This window comes from Malania oleifera, chromosome 6, assembly GCF_029873635.1.
Source record: "Malania oleifera isolate guangnan ecotype guangnan chromosome 6, ASM2987363v1, whole genome shotgun sequence".
NCBI classification, from domain to species: Eukaryota; Viridiplantae; Streptophyta; class Magnoliopsida; order Santalales; family Ximeniaceae; genus Malania; species Malania oleifera.
In genome coordinates this window covers 111,509,932-111,531,421 of record NC_080422.1, presented here as the reverse complement: position 1 = coordinate 111,531,421, position 21,490 = coordinate 111,509,932, and the positions used below count along the sequence as shown (strand labels likewise).

At 34.0% G+C, this 21,490-nt stretch overlaps 1 protein-coding gene across 2 annotated transcripts; it reads left to right on the top strand.

Moving 5' to 3' along the window:
- Positions 1-5,005: 5,005 nt before the first annotated feature.
- LOC131158888 (uncharacterized) lies at positions 5,006-10,985 on the top strand. 2 transcript variants are annotated; one of them, XR_009137531.1, is made up of 6 exons: positions 5,143-5,439; positions 5,646-5,706; positions 6,074-6,178; positions 6,972-7,335; positions 9,616-9,776; positions 10,454-10,985. XR_009137531.1 is itself a non-coding variant. In XM_058113818.1 (5 exons), the coding sequence occupies exons 1-5, from the start codon at positions 5,299-5,301 to the stop codon at positions 9,635-9,637; spliced, it is 693 nt and encodes a 230-aa protein (XP_057969801.1). In that variant the 5' UTR covers positions 5,006-5,298; the 3' UTR covers positions 9,638-10,052. The 2 variants fall into 2 exon arrangements, 1 of the variants encoding a protein (XP_057969801.1); XM_058113818.1 differs by lacking the exon at positions 10,454-10,985 and having other exon boundaries at positions 5,006-5,439; positions 9,616-10,052.
- Positions 10,986-21,490: the final 10,505 nt, after the last annotated feature.

Below are 21,490 nucleotides of genomic sequence, written 5' to 3'. Positions count from 1 at the left end.
TTTTACTAATTTTCAATTATCATGCTCCAATAAAATTTTTATTGTGAAGTAAAATTTGAAAGTGTAACAATTAAGTAGTTATAATAATTCTTATTTTCATTATAGTATTTTTTTTAACATGTATCATTTTGTAATTTTATTATTTAATTATATTTTATAATGTTATTTGATTTAAAGACGAAAATGAGAATTTTATATTAAGTTTCTAATTTATTTTAATTTTATAAATATTAACCGAATAAATTACTGATTTTGATTTTTAGTTTTTATTTTTATTTCTCTAATTTTTGAAAGTGATGCTTACCAAGTAATGTTTGAGCATGATCAATTCTCTCTCTCTCTCTCTCTCTCTCTCTCTAATGTAATTTTCGAAATTTCCTTGTATTTTTACTTGTTTATATGTTTTAGGTTATCAAAGATTTATATGAGCTCAAATATTTCAATGATTAAATTTCATGTATTCATACATCTCAATAAATTAATTACCAAATAATTTATAATGGTTCAATATGAATAAATTTAGATTGGTTAAAAAGTTTAAATTTATTGCAAGCTAAACATTTAATCTTTTTGAATGACAAATGCTTGTTTGTTATTTCGAAATTTGAAATTTTAACGACTTTAACAATATACAACAAAGAGTGTACTTAAATTTAGTCAATATCAGTATTTAAACTCAACTTGATTAAAATATTTTAAACTTAAAATTATACTCAAATTTGCTTAAGCGGACAATTAATAGACTGAAACTTGACTTAATTGTGAATTTTTAAAATTTGAATTTGACTCAATTAAGTTTAATTTGATCATAAAATAATATATAATTAAATATAACATACATATGTATATAAATAATTTAAACTTGCATGATCTATTTATTCAAACAATTGACTTATTTAAATGGATAATGCTGAATGACATGAGCCCGTGGTGACACAGGTCCATGTACCACCCACACTATTACATTCGCTCAATACTTGTTACGTGGGTCTGTATCATCACTCACTCGTATTGCAAAGCACCACTCTATTTAAATTCATATTATATATTACAAAAGTATTCCCACAAGCTAGCTAAATGACTAAATCCAAATCTAGAATATAAAATTTTCTCATCCAAATACAAATCATTTGCCTTACATTGTCACATCTACTCAATACTTGCCATGTGGATTTGTGTCATCATGGACTCATGTTGCATAGCCCAACTCTATTTAAATCCATATTATACATTACAAAATTATTCCCGTAGGTTACCTAAATGACTAAATCCAAACCTAGAACATAAAATTTTTGTATCCAAGCACAAAATATTTGAGTTTTTTTTCCTCCTTTTTCAGCTTTTTTTTATATAAAAATATTTAATAAAGGTATGGGAGAAACTTTATTTACCACTTTGATGCTTCCTAAAAGTCGCTGGATGGTCCAACGTTTTTTAAGCAAAAGACGCTGGACTATTTAGCGTCTTTTGCTTAAAAATGTTGGACCATCCAACTTCTTTTGTTTAAAAAACGCTGGACCATCCAACATTTTTTACACTGCCCATGCAACATGAAACTTATAATTTTTTTTCCTATTAGAATTATTTGGATCTATAGGATTTTCATTTTAATTGATTTCATTGAATTCAATGAATTCAAAAGAAAATTTGAATAAAAACTTTTATCACTTAGTTTTCAACTTTTTGGGAATATATTAGCCGACGAATTAGTATTTGTTGTTCTTGTTTCTTTAATACTTTTAGTGATTCTATACCCGTTATGTTCCTTTGATTATTTACAAGCGGTATTCAAGCTTTTATTTTCGCAACTTTAGCTATGATTTATATAGGCGAATCTATGGAGAGTCATCATTGACTTGCTTTTTTTTTTTTTTTTGAAGTAGTCTGGGTTAGACTACACCATGTAGAAATTATGGTGAGTTCGAGCGTGATAAATCAACACTGCAGCTATCAATTGATCCTTGGACCCAAAGAGCATCCCCTTATATAGTTCGGACGACTCATCCCAACGAGTTACTTGTATAGGAAGCTCCTCTTGGCATGACATATCTGTGACATCTACATCAATTTGAGCATACATTGAAGGTTTGTCCATAAACTGTGCATTGTAGATGACATTATTCATTTCACCGGGGGGGTGGACTCACATCATCAATGAACTCATTTAACCCTTTAGCAGTTTCCTGCTCGTAGGTTCTCGCCTTTTAAATTAATATCGTTCGTAATGTTCATACCCTCGTCTAACGCAATGTTCGCAATGGCGAACAAATCAGTAGGGACTTCAGCGTGCCCAGACTATTCATCCGTGTGATAAACAGACATTTCATATGTCGGCGGCTCGAGTGATGATCCCAGACCTTCATTCAAATTCACATAAGTGAAATCATTCCCATCAAACTTTGCACTCACGTACAGCTCATCCATACCAAGAGTAGTCATTTCATGATGACGTGTTGGTTGGGTGTCTTCTTCTACTTTAGTCACATGTTTAGTAAGCGTTTCCATTTGCCTATCTTCAGTGACACCAATTTGAGGAATGATCTTCATATATAACTGCATAGTTAAAATATAGGGTCGAAGCAGTGTGCATCCAGTAAAATGCGTAGATCGTATTCATCTGTTACAAGAATAACCTCATAATGTACTGTATCATTTAGCCCTCGCATAAGGTATCTTGCAGTTACCCGCAATACATATTGATTAGGATAAATATGCAAATATTTGTATATCTTCACGTATAATTTGTTTAATTTTGCTCTACTGCCTATTTGAATTGCTCGAACATGCTTAGCTAACACCTTCTACACATGTGAGAATTCCCACCCTCGTGTATAACAACATAGTCACTGGAACATTGTTTGAGTTTCTGGCCATTTAGACCACTACTCAGGAAATAGTAAAGACCTACAAAAAACATAAAATCATATACTTTAGACTTCGATTAATTGGAAAATTATGTTTTTTGTATTACTTTGAAATCTATAAAGAAAGCAACAAACTATTTTGTACAGTTAATATGATATGACTACATGTCCCCATAGTACGCAATGGATGAAGTGTGCTTTATAAAATATGATTTCTATAGCTTTGGGGTTTTGGTATTTGAGATAATAGGTGGATTTGATTGTTGTCATCTAACACCCCACTGAGGAGTCCTTAATCAGAAGGCAAGTAGATCGAATTTCCGCTTTGTCATGCTCCTCTTACATTCAATGTTAATAAATCCTACCCCTTCGAACCAACTAATTTCTTCTCTATATCATAACCTTTTCCTAAATCCTACCCCTTTGCTCGTCAGTATGCCTTAATGGATGAAAAGTAAATATTGGGCTATGGATGAAAAGGGAACCTAGCTGAGCTTGAAGAGGATGTTGTAGAGATGTTAGATCTTGCCATCTTGGTTGTGATGATAGCAATGAAGAGAATGAGAAAGTTGATGTTTATCTAGTTTAAGGGACTAATTGGTGGCATGAAGGGTGACAGCAACAACAATAAAGAATGAAGAGGAAGATTGGTGGCAGCATAGCATTTTTTGTTATAGCTTATGAAATGCCATAGAAAACTGCATCTAAAAACAAAATAATTAAATAGAAAATTAGTTTTATTGACATGTTATCCAAAATTTAGTGGCCTTGATTTATTACCATAAAAATTTCCTTCACCAACACGTTTAGAAATAATTTCATTACTTATTACGCTTGCCAATAAAAAAAAAAATCAAAATATAATGTTTAATTTAAACTAAAGGTGAGTAAGCACAGGTTGGTATTTGGTATGATTGACCTTCCAAAACAAAATTTTAAGAATCGTAACTAATAATTGAATGATAGAAAGTGAAATATTTAATAATAGATGGTTTGCACTTAGGCATGACATTTAACTTGATCTTTAATTATCTTAGACTTTTAAATATGAAGTTCGACACATAGAGCAAAAGAAATGTATTTAAAGCAATCCATATTAATGATTATAACTTTTTATAAGTTATTCTTGGTCCTAGAATGATCTTACGAAAATATTTAAGTAAAAAATAATATGTAGAATAAATTTAATTATTTTAAAAATCTAAATATTAAAATTATGAACTCCAAATATTAGTATTTATAAACATAAGAGTAAAGTAATTTGAAAAGGTACATACTAATTTTAAGTTTCTTATATATATTGACTAATAAAATTATAGCCTTTGGCATAAACTTCTTGAAATATTTTAAATATTTAAATTATGTATATGTGTCAACATTTTGAATCAATTTTCACCTATATCAAATTACAAGGTTCTTTTTTTAAAAAAAATTTAATAGTATTTTACACTTTAGGAAATAACGCATTCCACAACATGCTAATGAAAAAGTAAATATGATTGAAATAAGACAAGGGTTTTTCAGATTTTATAAACAAACCATGTTTACATTAATTCATACCAAAACATAAACTAGAACAAATTGCATATGAAAACAAGAACAAATTACACATGAAATTTAAATTCAAGACGAGAACAAATTCAAATAAATTAAATAGGAACAAATTAAGTCAAGAATAAACCCTAACCTCAAATTGGGGTTTTACAGATGATGCTTCCCATCACAAAATTTGGTTCAATACAACCAAATTAAATGTATCAAATACTAGTTTATACCATAAATGAACACAAATTTTGAATCAAAATAATGAACCTTAACAATACAAGATCAAAGTTTAAATGAAGAAAACATATCTCATCTCTCCTTCATATAATACCTTCCCTAATGTTCGGATTCTCCCTTGTTTTACAACGGTCGCCTCTTCAATCGGAAGCAATAGTCACCTGCTGCAGCGTTAGATCATCCGACCGGTCAGTCGTCCTTTCGTTTGCTCTCCCTCAGTCTACTCTGCTCTGTAATTCGCGAGAAAAATAGAGGAGGAAGACATTGAAAAACCAAAGCAAAAGATGCTAGATGGTCCAACATTTTTTGCTGTCTTTTGCTACCATGCGTCAAATAGCGTCGGGCTCTCTCACGCAAAAGACGCTTGGCCATCCAGTGACTTTTATGAACCATCAAAATGGAAAATAAAGTTCTCCCGACCTTTATTAAATATTTTTATATAAAAGGACAAAAAAAAGGAAAAAACTCCAAAATATCCGCCTCTTGTTCTCACTCGCGCTGCACGTGCACGAGTGGTTAATTTACCAAATTGCTACGCAGCAACTCGAAAGAGCTGCCGTCTCCCCCTCGCGGTTCGCGCAATCGGTGATCGGCGATTTCTGGAGCTGGAAAAACCCTAGAACGAAGCACCGACAAAGAATCCCTGTCGAAAATGGTGGCCACTAATCTGAAAGCTGAGGCGATGGCTCTGATGGACAAGAGGAGCGTTATTGAGGCCGAGATGAACGCCATCATCGAGCGGCTCTGCCAACCCGGCGGTCCTGGAATCTCCGGCAGTCTAATCGATTCTGAGGTAATTGCGCCCTCAGTTTAACACTCATACTCTGTTTGGATGCTGAGGTTGGAAAACGGGAAGGGTTTCTTTTCACTGATTTTCTTGGCACACGAACTGAGGCTTTGTGGAAGAGTTCAAAACTTTGATTATTGTTAGGATTCAGAGCTATTCATACTGCGTGCTTATAAGAGTTATTGTAACGCCTTCTTTGCCCCTTTTGGTAGGGGTTTCCTCGGTCGGACATTGACATTCCTGTGGTCCGAGCAGATCGGCGCCGTCTGGCTGGTATAATGTTTATGTCCCTCATATCTGGATTTTATTCTATTGCAGAATGGTGTAGATTATCAATTTAGTGTCAGCTGGACCGATTGAACAAATTATGCTTTTTTTTTAAATTTTTAAAATTTTTTCAGCTTCTTATCTAAATTCCGGAAGTGTGACCTATCAACTATGTTATATTGCTGCCACTGCATGTGAAGTTTGAAAAAAGAGAGTAAATTATGCAGCAAGCTAGTTGGTGTAACTGATAATTCTTTGGCTTCAGTAGTACTGCTGCTGCTGCTGCTGCTAGCCTGCTACCACTTGTGATGATTTATAATTTTGATTGTATTTCTGGTTTGTTTGTTTGTTTTTTTGTTTGTTCCTACCTCAGAGCTTCGGAACGATTACAAGGACATAACGGAGAAAATAAATGAAAATATGCAAGTTTTACATTCAGCAAGGGTTGTTTCTAGATCTTCATCATTCAAAGATTCAGGTCTGCAGTTAAGGTTTCATTTTCTTTTGGATTGATAAAGAGAAAAAATGTCTGTTTTCTAAGAAATTATTTCTTGCTGGAACTTTGTTGGCCTAACGGATTATTATTAAGCAGGTTTATGTTAATGATGCAGACCAACATATAATTTATGATATAAAAATTTTGCAGTTTACACTTTACATATCAGTCTTTACTCTTAAATGATTAGTTCTTCTTACAGGCAGTTTGTCCAGCTGATGCTGCTTGGATAACTAGAAACATAGTTTTGTGGCATTACTTACTTGTCATTGATCTGTTTCTTGCAATTTGCAGATGCTAATTTTTCCTAGCTGCTTGTCACATTAAAAAATTGTAGACTATGATTTCTTAAAGTTTTAATTTTGAATTGTTCTCGAATATGGTATATGAATTGCTGTTGCTAAATACTTTTCTGTCTGCAAATGCTTCTTATGTGATCTGCAATTGGGGGTCTGTCAATGTAGGCTTTTAGAGTGCAATTTCCTTCTTATGTGTGTGGGTTCTGGTTGTGGAGCCTAATTTTTAGTTCTGTGAATAGGCTTTACGTTACAATATTTAATTTATCTCAAATAACTGTACTTAGCAGATAGTTGAGCATATAGTCTTTTATAAGAATAAATGAATGTTCATTTGAATTTCTGAATTCAATTTATTATTTAATGAATTTTGCAATGATTGGTGCGATTACTGCAGTGGTGCTGGAGATATTGTATTTGAATAGAAGTGGTGTGTTTAAATGCCACAACTGACTTGCTTCTCTTGTCTTGTGTGGAAGACAACAATGGGGGGTCAAATAATCAATGCACATTTATTGTTGATGCTGGTGCTTCTACATCCTCAACCAGTGTAGTTCCTAGAGATAGACAAAGTTCTATGGATGTGGACATCATTGCTAGCATACCCTTTGCTATGGTTGATGAGATAACTGAGGCATCTCCAGCTGCTGAGGATGGCTTACAACTTGGAGATCAGATTGTGAAATTTGGGAATGTAGAATCTGGTGACAATTTGCTGATGAGGCTGGCTTCTGAAGCTCAGACAAATCAGGGCCATGCACTACCTATTTCAGTCATGAGGCAAGGAGCAATGATCAGCATAACAGTGACCCCTAGAGCATGGCAAGGACGGGGTCTACTGGGGTATGTTTGATATATATATATTTTTTCCGTACTTTTTAATCCATCTAAATTATGCATTAAACCTTCTTGCCATTGCTTTGTTTTGATATTTTTTTTTTCTGTTTTTAAAAGTGTCTGCATGTAGTGGCACAAACTTGGGCTTTTAATAGCTCTTGGAGTGATTGCTCTGGGCATCTTTGCAGCAATTATAAACTTCAGAGTTAGTTTTTATTTTTTAGCCACTCTACAATAACCAATCACCATATGCTAATTTTCTTATTCACCTGAATAAATTATTGCACAATTTTACAATAGGTGGAAAAAGAAAAAAAAAAGAAAAAAGTGTGGGTGTTGTGTTGTTGCTGACAACTCCTAAAAGATATAACCTGTCTTGCATCATGCTTTTCTATTTTTTTTTTAGCATGGAACCAACTTTTTGGTGATATAATAATAAAAAAATATTTTGTATATTTTATTACAATTATATAATGCATATGTATATTTTTAGATGAGCTGTTTTCCCAAGTGTTCATTTCCAACCACTAATGATTGTGCGTTCAATGTCAAATTAAAGTTCTAGACTCATTAATGTTCCTCATTTGTACAAGCATTTGGAATGTCAATGTCCAAGTTACCTTTACGTCTCTTCCTTAAAGGTCCCAATAAGTTTTTCCAGATGGTTGCTGGTCTGCTTTAAAGATATCTGTACTACTTAGCTTGTAGTTTTTTTTTTTTTTAAATTTAATTAAATTTAATTTAATTTTTAAATAATGATTGGTTGGATTTCCACTGAAAAAGTTCTATAGTGATGTCTAAAAAAATTTTATTTATGAGAGTCATGCCCTCTGTAGGCACCTGGTTGTGTGGAAACCTTGTGAGCTGGGGGTTACATTTTTTATTTTTTATTTTTGAGTCATCTCAGTTTCCTGTGAAAATTTTTATGATGGTTATCATAAGCACGTATTTGAATTCTGGTTCCAAAAACACCTACTTCTCGCATTAGCTAGTCGAAGCTACACAGCTGGCACATGTAACTGATAGTAGATGACTATTATAAATGCTGCTTTTTGTTTTTTGTGGAAAAATATGTTCTGGGTTCAAGCCATCTCTTTGCTTTTAAAATAATCTCTTAGATGTTGACTTTAAAGGAAACCGTACAGTAAAAGTTGCATATGAACTTCATAGGCTTGGGGAAACAATTCTATTGTATAGATTTCATTTCCTTAAAATTGCAATCAGTGCACTATTATTTAATCTAGTTGTCAATAGAGTTCATGGAACGAGCATAATTAACTGTTGAGTTCACCAAATTTATTTTGGTGTACTCATATTGGATTGAATTGGGTCTCGGGCAACTTTTTCCTGTGGGAGCTTTTTATTTATTTATTTATTAATTTTTATATTAAAATCTTATTTGCTTCTAGTGCTGGCTTGGCAATTGAATATCACAAATCTGTCATTAGTTTCTTAATGATGTTCACCCGTATCTTTGAGGATTTAGTTTGAGCTAATGGCATTGACAAACAATGGAGTACTCTGTTATTGATTTATTTATTTTTTAATGGGCTTGCATAAAATTTGCAGGTGTTTGTAATAGGTGAGCTGTACATTCAATTCCCTCTGGGAAATTATGACTTACTTTATATTTGTTTCATGGAATGGAATAGGGTGAGTATGGAATAAATATAGCCTAGGATATAATAGTTGACAGGAAAAAAAAACTGGTGCACTTGTAATGCAAATGACAATGCAAAAATAGTTTCTTACAACTAACATTTGGGGGATAGAAATAGACAGTTTTATGGTAAAATTTAGGAATAGTTATTCATGTCTTTCCATGTTGATTGGAATACCAACTTTGCCATAGTGATATCACTGATTTTCAAATAGTTATAGCAGTAACAGTTTTATTTTGTAAACCATTCCCACATAATACATCCCCGCACAACAAATATTTCATTCTACCCTTTTCCATTCCATGAAGCTAAGTTTGATCTTGTTCCCACCTGGCTTTTTTTTTAATTACTTTTTTCTCTCTAGGTGGAAAAAACCATGCACAATTTAGTTTGTTTCCCCAATGAAATAGAGATATAGTGAGAGACTGTGCCTTTAGGTTGTTTACCTTTATCTGTATTTGAAACTGGTTTATACTCTAATTTAGATGCTGTCCTCCTCAAATTTTCCATTTATGTCTGACCCATGCTTTGAATGTGCTATGCTGCTTCTTCTTCTTCTTCTTCTTCTTCTTCAAACGGTGTAACAAAACACTGATAAATCTTTGATTACGTGGGATATTTGCAGATGCCATTTCCGAATCTTGTGATTGGCCTCATAATCTATGGAAGCAGATGTGCTGAGGCATTCTGGTTCCTTTTCTTAAGCAGCTGCTGCAGTATGGTGCTCAGATGATGTGCGTTGACATCTAAAATGAGCACAAAGAAGAGAGCTTCTGTTGCTCTAAGGTGATAATGCCCATCTAAACCACCTTAATATTTGGATGATCTGTTGGGTTGTATGTAATGTTATGGTTTAAACCTTAAGCTGTATTTCCTTGGAAGAAAGATGAAAAGTTCTTTCATCAAACATATGGTGACATACAACAAAAAAGGGCAGTTGGTTGCTTATGTCACACAATTGGATCATGAAACTTTTTATATTTTCACCTTCTTCTTCCATCCCTATTCAGACATTTCAGACCTTTAATTGGTTTGATGACTAAAGCTCTTCATTTGTCAAAAGTGGCATGTGTAACTTTTTTATAAGTCATTCCAAATATTCCCATCCCAGGGATTTGAAATCTGGCAAGAAAATGTGGCTGTAGCCACATGTTGAACAAGGTTGAACTCCAGGGTGTTTTTCTTAGTGAAGTCATTTCAGTATTTTTGACTCAATTGCAATGATGCTTGCAGTCATTTTCACCTATGAGTGGGAAAAAAAGAAAGATAATTGCATTCATAATACTTGTCTCTTGGATTTTTACCATGGAAAGAAAGAAATGTGGGAATACCGAATGGGAGCACTATTTGTTTCGACTGGAGAAATCCGAACACACTGTTAGGATTTTAATTTTGCCTTGAATCCATAATATTTATCTCTTGGACTTCTACAACTGAAGCAATTTTATTTTAAATTAAACCAGGATTATTACTGCAAATGGGCAAGGTGAAAATCATGGTGTTTGGGCTTGTTAGTTCAGGAGAAGCCAGGAAGTTCCTCTGTTAGATGGGATTAAATAAATTCAAACTGATGAGCAGAAGTGGCACATATTTTGGTGTTCTGGGCAATAAGGCTGATGCAGTATTTGAATTTTTTAAGTTTATTTTTAAACAGTATATTTATCGTAGAGCTGAACCTGGGTGGAGCAAACTGGTATGCCTACAACAGTTAGTAGGGACTGTTCGTCTCTGGTAGCAGCAGTATAGGGACACCAGTCATAATGCTGCTGCAAGTGAAGCTTCCTAGTACCTATTCCATTTATTTCCCCTACTAATGGATCAAAGACCTATTTTGATTCATGGATGGAATCATGGAATGATTGATTATTTGATTTGGTTAATGTCGTACCATGACTCACATTACATGTCAAATTAAAAAAAATGTATATGCTGTAATAATTTACTATTAATCAGTGTTCCGAGGGGTAGATCGGGCGACCCATTTCTCATTTCAAACTTATCTTTTCATTTTTTCCAGTGTTTGAATTCGTGACTCTTCACATGTTGGAGGTTAAATCTTGAAATTCAATTGGATAAAGTGCACAATAATTTCTTGGAATTCTATCCAAATAGTCAAGCATGCTCTAAACTTAGATATTTTAATTTTGACTTGAATTATATCATTTTTGACTATAAAATAGATATTAGCCCGTACAAAGAATATGCGACTATGTGAATTATTTTTTTTAACCCTTTTCTAAGTTACGAAAGCTCTAATTTCCCCATGTAAGAATTTATTCTGTTATTTTGCTGAAATTATAAGATGTTTAATTATCATGATCTTCACATATATTTCTTTATACCGAAAACTAAAGAATCTATAAACAACGGATCAGTTATGATGTAAACTAGTTTTTGAAGAAGGTTTGAAGGAATCATTTTTCTTGTCCAATCTTTTTTCTATCTCTATTTTTCACTAGATCTTATGGGTAAGCTGATAAGAGAACTCTGCCCCCAAACTTAGGAGGGTTAATGAGTAATATATAAGACTCTAATAATGGAAAACTAATAATCTTTTGTGAAAAAAAGTACACTAAATTTTGAGTGAACGTAATTTTTCATCCTATATTTCTTTTTGAACTTCTCAAAATTAAAATATGAAAATTTTCAACATAAATTTCTAAAATTTAACTATGAGAATATACCTTTTATCTGCAATGCCCCCACAAAGTAATTACTGAAAAAGCGAAGGCTAAAATATACACCAATAGAGATTAGAGGGGGAGGTAGGAAAATGCTAGAATGGCATGGCCAGTAGAAGTAGGGTAAGGTAGGATGGATAGGCACATGAGCCTCCTCCTCCCAATAATAAGAAATTCCTATCACCAACCTCTGCCCCTAGTGCGTTAAGCATTGGACCTCTTCTTTAGCAATGGCATTTCCAACAGTGATGCCAAATAGCCACTCTCAACTTCCTAATCTACTATTACTATATAATAATAATGTTTTTGTTTTGGTCTCCCCCTTCAATTGTTACAATTTACACCCTAATCTATTATTTCTCACAAATATTGTTTTTTAAGTAAATTGCACATGATTATTGCTTCAGATTTATGCGTAGGAGATTGGTGAGAGTGTTAAACAAATTAAGACTTCGGTTATGCTTGCCAGCAATGACATGTCAAGTGGAAATATAATTTGGTTCTTTCATAATTCAATTCACGAAACAACGTGAGAAGACAAAATGAACCATAAAGACCAATCTTGTTATGCAATAACTTTTAATTTGGTTATTGTTTGAATGTTTCATTCTTCAATTCTCTTCTTGGCTTATGAATTCTTTATAAAGGTTGCATGTGGATTTTATAAATATAGTAAACTTCACCTTACTAGCCGCAAAATTATAACTTATTTCTCCTCAATTTTTATATGATAAGACGTTTACATAGTCAAGTAATCAAATAATTTTTAAGTTTGAGAATAAATGTCTTTATATTAGAATAAACCAAAGAAAGCTTGATTAGGATTTTTATACAACAAACAACCACCACCATCATGTTAAATGAATTTTTTCTCTTATTTACATGATTATAATCAATTTCCTTTAACAATTCAAGGGATATTAAATCCTAACACACAGTCACATTTCAAGTAAATTTTAGATATATTCTTACTTCTATCTACATCAATAGTAACTAGGTCGCTCCTCCACACTAGTGCATTACCTAGCCTACATTGCAGGTGAGGATCAAAGCTATCTTAAATGGTCCCTTATCATATCTTCTATAAGCAACCTAAATTCAGAAAAGAAAAGAAAATAAATAAAAGAAAAGATAAATAAAGGAAAGGAAAAGAAAAAGAAGGAAAGATTGTTTGACAGGACCAAACTGTCGACGGTTTTCTGGAGCCTAAGAAAACCGTCGACGATTTTCCTCTGGGCTGGCCTTACTTAAAGGTTAAGTTAGCTTTTATTTTATAACTTAAAATTCTCTCTCTCTCTCTCTCTCTCTCTCTCTCTCTAAATTAATCTCCCATGTAGCTCTCTCTCCCCCAAGCTAACCCAGAATCCGTCCTCGCTCCCTGATCGTCTCTTTCTCTCTCTTCTCTTAGCTTGCCAACTCACTTTCGGCGGTGGGTTCAAAAGCTATGGTTTTACGTTTTCTGAATGTAATAAGTTTATTTTTTCAAAAACAAGTAAGAGAATTAAGTTATGTCAGGTTTTTATTGAAATTGAACCGATTAAACTGTTTGTATGTATGTATTTCTACGGTATTAATGAGTATTTGGAAATCCAACCATTCTAAAATGGACTTTATGAATATGGGAATATCCTACAGTGATTTTTGAATGATTCGAACGGTGGAAAGTGTGATTGGTTGTTGTACACGTGTTGTGGGGAATAGCCTAAAGGTGTGGGGTGATCGCCTTCATTTTCTAGTAAATCTATATGTAAGTGTATATATATATGTTTTGAATAACTAGGACGTGGAGGTGATCGTACCCTAGTTTTCATCATATGAACTAATATACTACGAGGTATTTTTCCCCGTTGTTTATTTGATTATGGTATAATACTCAAATACTGTGGCGTGAGAATAGACTTTATGGTTTTATTGCATAACTGAACCTGAGCAAGGGTTATGATATTTTACGGTGTTAATATGATTTTTACTGGTTTATGGAAAATACTTGAAATGTGATGTGACGGATGTATGCTGGGATTTGATATGACGACTATATGCCGGATTGTGATAGGACGACTGTGTGTCGGGTTGTGATATGACATATTTTGTACTAAATGATGGAAACAAGATTTATACTACAGTTTTTATTACGTAAATGGCATAATATGGTTTAAGAACCCTGAGGACCGGTTGTATTGAGAGCACAGTACCGTTGCTAGTGAGTTGTTATACTAGTGCAACCACACTGTAGTGGAAGTGTAGGTGGCACCTAGTCGGTTGACCTGTGAAGAGTTGTTGTACCTTCCCTGGAGTCCGAACTAGGAAGTGGTAAGGTAATCGGACTTGCGGACGAAGTTGCAGATGCCTGCAGACGTACTTGCAGAGGAATGATTTTGATTTAGTATGGGTTGATCACCTAAGTTAAGTTCAGTCTACGGGCCGCACAACCCGTCATGGGGGTTAAACATGTCGTTTGTCCAATAGGGGGTTTCTTCTACGCATATCTGTAAATTTACGTAATGTGTTATCTATTCATTGAACTAGTTTATACTGTGGAAATAAATGTGTATTTTCAATTGTATAGGTGTGAGTGTAATGGACAAATGCTATTTTTGGGTTAAAGGAAAAAAATGGATGTTTTCTGCTTCTACTAAAACTCATGTTGCCCATACACTGATAATAACTTAATCTGTCTTATTGAGAGGTGTCTCACCCCAATGATCATTTAACTTTTCAGGAGATATCAGGGATCGTGCTTAGTAGGCTAAGGGATTGTGTTTAGACTATCTAGTAGTAGTAAGTGGTTCATATGGGCTGAGTTAGTTTTCTTTCATTTCACTAGTTTGTAATTGAGTACGTGTCAAAGTTGCACGTGAACGTGGAGAAGGGCATGAGAATTGGAGTGTGGGCCGTGTACATATACTAATCTTGTGTGCGCATTGCGAAGAAAACAAAGAAAAAAAAAATAGGCCCATCAAATTGATGTGACTCGGCCATGCAAAAGCAAAGAAGGTTGGGTCTCTAAGGGGCTTTATGCGTTGGAGACTAAGGCATGCGTTGGGCAACTGAATTTCAAGTTGGAAAAGGTGAGGGCATGAATGTAAAAATGAAAAGCTAGGGTAAAAGGGGGCAGGTTGCTTTTAGGAGGTGTTGTTGGGGTGTAGGGTTTTAGGGGAAATTAGCTGGGTTTCTTCTCACCTAGGCAAGAGCGCTGCAGGAGGGCAACAACTCTATTGCTGGAGAGGACCCGAGCACCCCTTGCTTCACACACCACATGTAATAACCCAAGAAAGATTATCAAGGCCTCGTCGATGAACACAGAAGATTTGTCGACGAGAGTACATAAGGATCTCGTTGACGAAGGCACGTCTCGTCGATGAGAAGATACCAAGAGGCTGTTTATTCAAGTTCAGAATTTCATCGACAAGGAGATGACATCTGTCGATGAACCTCCTTCTTTACCTTGTCGACGAGATGACGTGGCTCATTGACAAAGCCCTAGGTATAAACAGTGTTAAACTTAAATTTTTATACCGAAATTTTATCGAAAACTTGTTTTCTCTCTCTCTCCTACGGTTCCTCCCTCTTCTCTCTTCGATTTCGGCTTCGTTGTTCGCTAAATCGATGATCTGAGGCCACCACGATGCTCCTGGGAAAGTTCTCTCCAAATCTGTAGGAGCGGATCGTCGGTGGGGCTGAGTTGAATTTCATTCTAGATTTAGGGTAAGACCTTTTACTCAAAATTAGACTTTCCAGCAGTTGTAGGAAATGTAGTAGACGTAGAAATAATGATATTTTATTTTGGGATATATGGTTTTAGGGTGTTGAGTGGGAAACCCTTCGAGAGTAGGACCCGTCACAGTGGGAGATTTTCGCAGGAAACAGGTAAGGGAAATATGCTATGCTAGGCAATTCTAGTATGATTTTAGTATAAATTATATGTTTTTACCAGGTTATTATTCAGAACAGGAATTTATATAGTTTATCAATTATGTTTAAGATGTTTTAAATTACCATGTGACATGAAAATATGGATACAGTACAGAATCATGTTTTATAGTATTTATACAGAAACATGTTTTACAGTATTTTCAGGATCATGTTTTACAGAATATACAAACAGGGAATATGCTTTACAATATACCATGATTATACAATTTTACAGTACCATGACATACAGATTTACAGTTTATTTTAGAAATACAGTTAATATAGATACAGTTTATTACAACGTCATGGTTAATATCGTTATTACAGAGTCATGGTAAAACAGATAGTTGTATATAGAAATTATTATATAGTATCAGGCCCTGATGGACCATTACAAATATAGTTTACAGAGCACGGTATGGTAACTATTTACAGTTCAGAGTGCAATCACATAACTCAGATAGTATGTGGATTATAGCTGTCGATCGTGCCTACGAAGTGGACAGGCTCCCCATTAGATATGGGTTGAGGAGGTCGATCGTAGTTTTGTAGAAGAGTGATTTATCCTAATAGTCCAGCCAGTGATAAATCCCGCCCACAGGCCGCACAACCCTATCATGAGGGGTTAAATCATGACATACAACCATTCAGGAAAATTTTCTAGTTATTATATATATATATATATATATATATATATACAATTTTACAGAAACAAGGAAGTGTTTATATGTATATTAGAAGTATTATGAATATAAAACCTAAAAAGACAGATATGTTAAGCAACCTAAACAAGGGTAGTGGTATATATATTAATTGTACCTGTATTTTTAGATTCAGTTATTCATGATACTTAGAATCGGGTTTTTATATAGAAATGTAACTCACTTGCCACATACTAGCAATAACATATTTTGTCTTATTGAGCATCGTCTCATCCCAATACTTTTTTAGGTGATCCAGTTAGGCAAGCTGATCAGGCTCGCAGGTAGAAGGGTTTCAGTGCTGCCCTGTCAGTAGAGTGAGTATTTTTGGGAGATTAAATTTTGTATAGCTCTAGTACAGATGAGGGTGTTTTTGAGGAACAATTGTATATGCATGTTGTGGAAAACATTTTAATACTCTGGTATTGTGTATTTATGTGTTTATGGTTATATGGATACAACTTCATGTTGCATAGGTTGATAGTTGTATATATATATATCAGAAGGTATTAGAGATATGGAAATTTTTTTTTAGTATTTATTATTAGAAAGTTATAAAATATTTATAAAATATAGTAGGTTGTTACAGTTTGGTATTAGAGCCTAGGTTGTTAGGTTCTGTAGACTTTAAAGTGCAACGAAAGCAATACCAGAGTATAGGAAGGGATTTGAGGTTTGTTCTGTAGTCTGGGTACAGGATTTTCGTGGTGGTTTCTGTGTTTTTCCTAGGGTGACGATTTCAGAAAAGTCATAGTAAGCTATCATCGGTCGTGTGTCTAGGTTGCCGAACTGGATTTTGAATTAAGATCAGGGAAGACAGTTAATTATGAATTGGAATAGAATAGGTTTGTAGGAGAGATAAGGTTTTAAATTGTGTTCTTTGTTTTTCAGGATGGACCTAGGAAGCAATGACACGAATGCTGGGGAGGACAGGCTAGGACCTTCCAACACAGGAGGTGGAGATATTGATGCCGTACTACACAGTGTCACCTTGCAGGTGATGGCTGAGATGGCCAGGAGCTTTGGGGAGTGTAACTGCACAATAGAACAGTTTACGCCGATGAAACCCCTATCCTTTGTTGGAGGAGATGACCCGATTGTCGCTGAAAATTAGGTCCAGGATATTGAAGAGACGCTGGCTGTGCTTCCTTGTACAGATGAATAGAAAGTAGTATTTGCGGCATTTAAATTGACAGGAGAGGCGAAGCGCTGGTAGAGATCAGCGCGTTTGATTGAGATATAAAGGCCGATTCCAGTGCCGATAACGTGGGACCGATTCAAGGAGCTATTTTTTGAACGATATTTCCCTACTATCGTTCGGAGTGCGAAGGCATTGCTTTCGCCTCCTCACTTGTTGAATATAATCAATATCACAATTCCTAGCTCAACAGATCATAATACACTTAGACCCGTGGGTACCAGAGATAAATCAGAACACAACATGGAAGCCTAAGTAGCAGGAAACATATAATCACAATATTGTAAATACAAAACATCCATCGCATTACTACAAATACCAGAGTTACTATACCACTGTATTTTAGTATATACACATTTCAAACAAAATCTAGGGACATTTCCCCCAAAAATCCAATTGTCCCTACCAAAGCTTACCCTTCAAAAGGGCAGACAACAGCTCTAATTCAGCGGGGCATTTCCCGTTCTCTTATCTGGGACTCCTGAATAGTTTATAAAATTTAGGGGTGAGACACCTCTCAGTAAGGGAAATAAACTAATACTAGTGTGCGGCAACATGAGTAATCCTTGTTATATATATATACCATACAGAACATATTTAGTAATTGTTTTGTCAAATATGGGAAAACATATATATATTGAATCATGATAGAACATAATGCATTTTTATAAGCATATTTCATCTCATATAATAATAATAACATAAAAACATTCCTGGTAGGTTACCTGACTATTGTCATGTATTACCCCCACATGATTGGGTTGTGTGGCCCGAAGGTGGGACCTAACAATGGTTGGCCGACCACTACCAAGTCAAAAGTACAGTCTGTAAGTCTGATGGGTTTGCCTGTCCTGGTCCGTACACCAGGGGCGATCACACACTTCTTAAAAACCACATTGACCATCCAATCTCACACCACTCCGTTCAATGGCGTTAACACAAATATCATGATCACGAGGACCATAGACACATAACAACGGTACCGTGCAAGTGCTAACTTAAACCAAACCAACCAGGTTCTGATATCATATGACATATACGGAAATTGTGATACATAAATATCTCATATCATTAATTATCAGGTTAATCATATCATTTTATACATATACGTGTATCATGAAAATCATCGGCCCGTGCGCCAGTATTTCACATTTTATCATAACTCGGCCTGTACGCCGGCAAATTATAGCACAGCCCGTACGCTAGCAAATCACATCATAGCACGGTCCGTACGCCGGAAAACATATCATAACACAACCCATACGTTGGCAAATCACATCATAGCACAACCTATACGCTGGCAAATCACATCATAGCACAGCCCATACGCTGACAAATCACATCATAGCACAACCCGTTTGCAGGAAAATTACATCATAGCACGGCCTGTATGCCGGCAAACATATATAAAAATCCGTATCATAATCCCATTCCAAAAAATAGTATTTTATAACATTTTATACTCATGCCACACTAAACAAATTTTCCACATATTTAACATACCATCATTTTAATCGTATTTCCCAAATATAAATCATATATGAATATATTCATTTCCCTGAAATCAAATTCTATAATAATATACATACATTTTTCATAAAATACTAGCTTAGTTTATCCCTTTACCTGACTACTGAGAAAACCCCTAAAATAATCTAGTCTAACACCCGTAGGATTTCCTGACCAATGCCCTGAAAATGAAAACCTCCAGTATTAAACTTCAGTATTTTCATGTGTACATCATTTCCTATAACTATCGCAAGATCAAATTTAACTTAAAAAACCTTACCTCAACTTAGGGATGATTTTCAACTTGCTTTCACCAACGATCCGCTCCGGCAGGTTTGGAGAGAACTTCCCCAGGAGCGTCGTGTTAGTTACTTTGGAAAGTTAAAAATCTGGATTTTGATATTTATAGAGCAGGGGATTCGTCGACGAGCCACATCATTCGTCGACGAAATTCAGTCGGCTCAAACCCCTCTCGGTATTTTCTTGTCAACGAATTCTCTAATACCTTCGTCGACGAAGCCCTGATGATTTCCCTCTGTTATTCCTTTCAAAGTGCAATGTTGTCGAAGAAGTCAACTTCCTCCTTTTGTTACTGTCTCCATTTCCCTTCCTCTTTATTATTTAAATTTCATTATTATTTGGGTTGTTACAAATTGAACCGCCTACCGTTCGGTTCTCCAAAGGAAAAGCAGGTTCGATTCGATTCGATTTCGGTTCCCTTCAAATAAAAATCACAATTTTCGATTCGATTTTCAATTTCTGTCATAACCGACCAAAGTGAACCAATTTCAACCCTAGTTATGAAAGAGAGACTATATCATAAATGCACACATTTATGTGAGTTGAGGTATATATATATATATATATGTGCGCGCGCGCGCGTATATGTATATATAAGTAATCTGTTTATTATCAACTAATAATATAACATAAAGAGAGATTTTAGCTAGAAAATAAATGTCTTTTTTAAATTAGGGCAAAAGAAAGACTACTTAATTAATTAGAGCTATTATATACAATACATTAATTTTGCAAGTTTTGCATGTTGTTAAGTCGATAAGTCAACTATTATGAGAAAGGTTTGCATCACCAATGCTAGTGTGTGTGTGTGAGAGAGAAAGAGAGAGAGAGAGAGAGAGTTATATGAATCATCTAGCATTATTTTTTTTATTTATTTTTTCAACACATTTTAAAATACCTCTACCAATGAGTTTGAAGGATGCAATATTCAATTAATAAGAATTTAATTAATTTTTTAAGAGATTAAAAAATTTTAAAAATTATGATTAGGTATGCATGTGCATAAATAAAATTGCATATTTTTTTTAAAAGATATTATAAATAAATTAATTTAATTTTATATTCTAAGGTACACATTATTAGTTGATCACATGATAATAGCTCATTGATGCATTCTAAATTCGACTGGTGCTCTTTTGGTTTCATGATATAATGTTTGTAAAGTTTGAAGAAAGTAAGTATTTTATTTATATATTTATATATTGATTAAGCAAATTGAATCAGCAAATTAAATAAGAAATAGTAAAAAAAGTTATATATATGTAAGCATATATTGTTTAGTGCTTGATAAATTAATAGTCAAAGATCTCGTGCATCAAACAAGTATCTATTAGTAACTGACTAATCGCATAAGAGAGAAAAAATTAATTATAGAATAAAAGTATTCAGAGTAAAATAAATTTAATAAGAATTAGTTTAAACTATAATACAAAAAATAATTTTGCAAGATTTGGGTGCTGTTAAATTAATAATTCAAGTGCTATGAAATATGGTGTGCCGATAGATCATGCTTATTGTCAATTTGTTTACTTTTTATTACCAACACGTTTAAAAAATACGTAACAAATGAATTAAAGGATATAAAAATTGAAGAATTTAGCTAAAAAATTTCAATTAATATTTATAAATATTAATTTCATATTGCGTTTGTTTGAATAAAATACAATACAATTTTATGTCACGTTTGTTCAAAGAACTCAAATTTAAATTTAGGTTTTGAAATCTAAGCTCCCAAGTGTAAGGTAAAAGAAATTCAAAATTCCGAAAGTTAAGATTGAAGATTCGAAGGGTTCTCATCTATTTCATTTGTTTGTTTTATCATGTTATTTTATACATAGAGAGAGATACTATTAACACTCGAAAAAAATATTATTACTGTCGTACGTTTATTTTTTTATGTATTAAATAATAAATTTACCTCTTAATTATCACTATAAAATTGAGATGGAGAATTTCTTGAAGAAATTACTAAGTTGTGAAATGTCAAATAGGACCTTGACAACATCAAACACGTGCCACATTAGATCATAAACCAAAAGGATAATTACAAATTAGGATTAACGAACAATTTGTACAATCAATAATCGTAATAATTTAACTTTCTATTTTGTTCATGAGCTCAACCGGAAATGGCCGGTCAACCACCCTCCGAACCGGTAGAACCGGTCAGCCCCAAATACGTCTCACCCCGCCCCCCCC

What these genes read in the sequence shown, in the direction of transcription:
- LOC131158888 (XM_058113818.1), top strand. Translation starts at nt 5,299, where the DNA reads ATGGTGGCCACTAATCTGAAAGCTGAGGCGATGGCTCTGATGGACAAG. An exon ending in TTCATCATTCAAAGATTCAG is followed by an intron (nt 6,179 to 6,971) that starts GTCTGCAGTTAA and finishes CTTGTGTGGAAG; the next exon opens with ACAACAATGGGGGGTCAAAT. An exon ending in CAAGGACGGGGTCTACTGGG is followed by an intron (nt 7,336 to 9,615) that starts GTATGTTTGATA and finishes GGATATTTGCAG; the next exon opens with ATGCCATTTCCGAATCTTGT.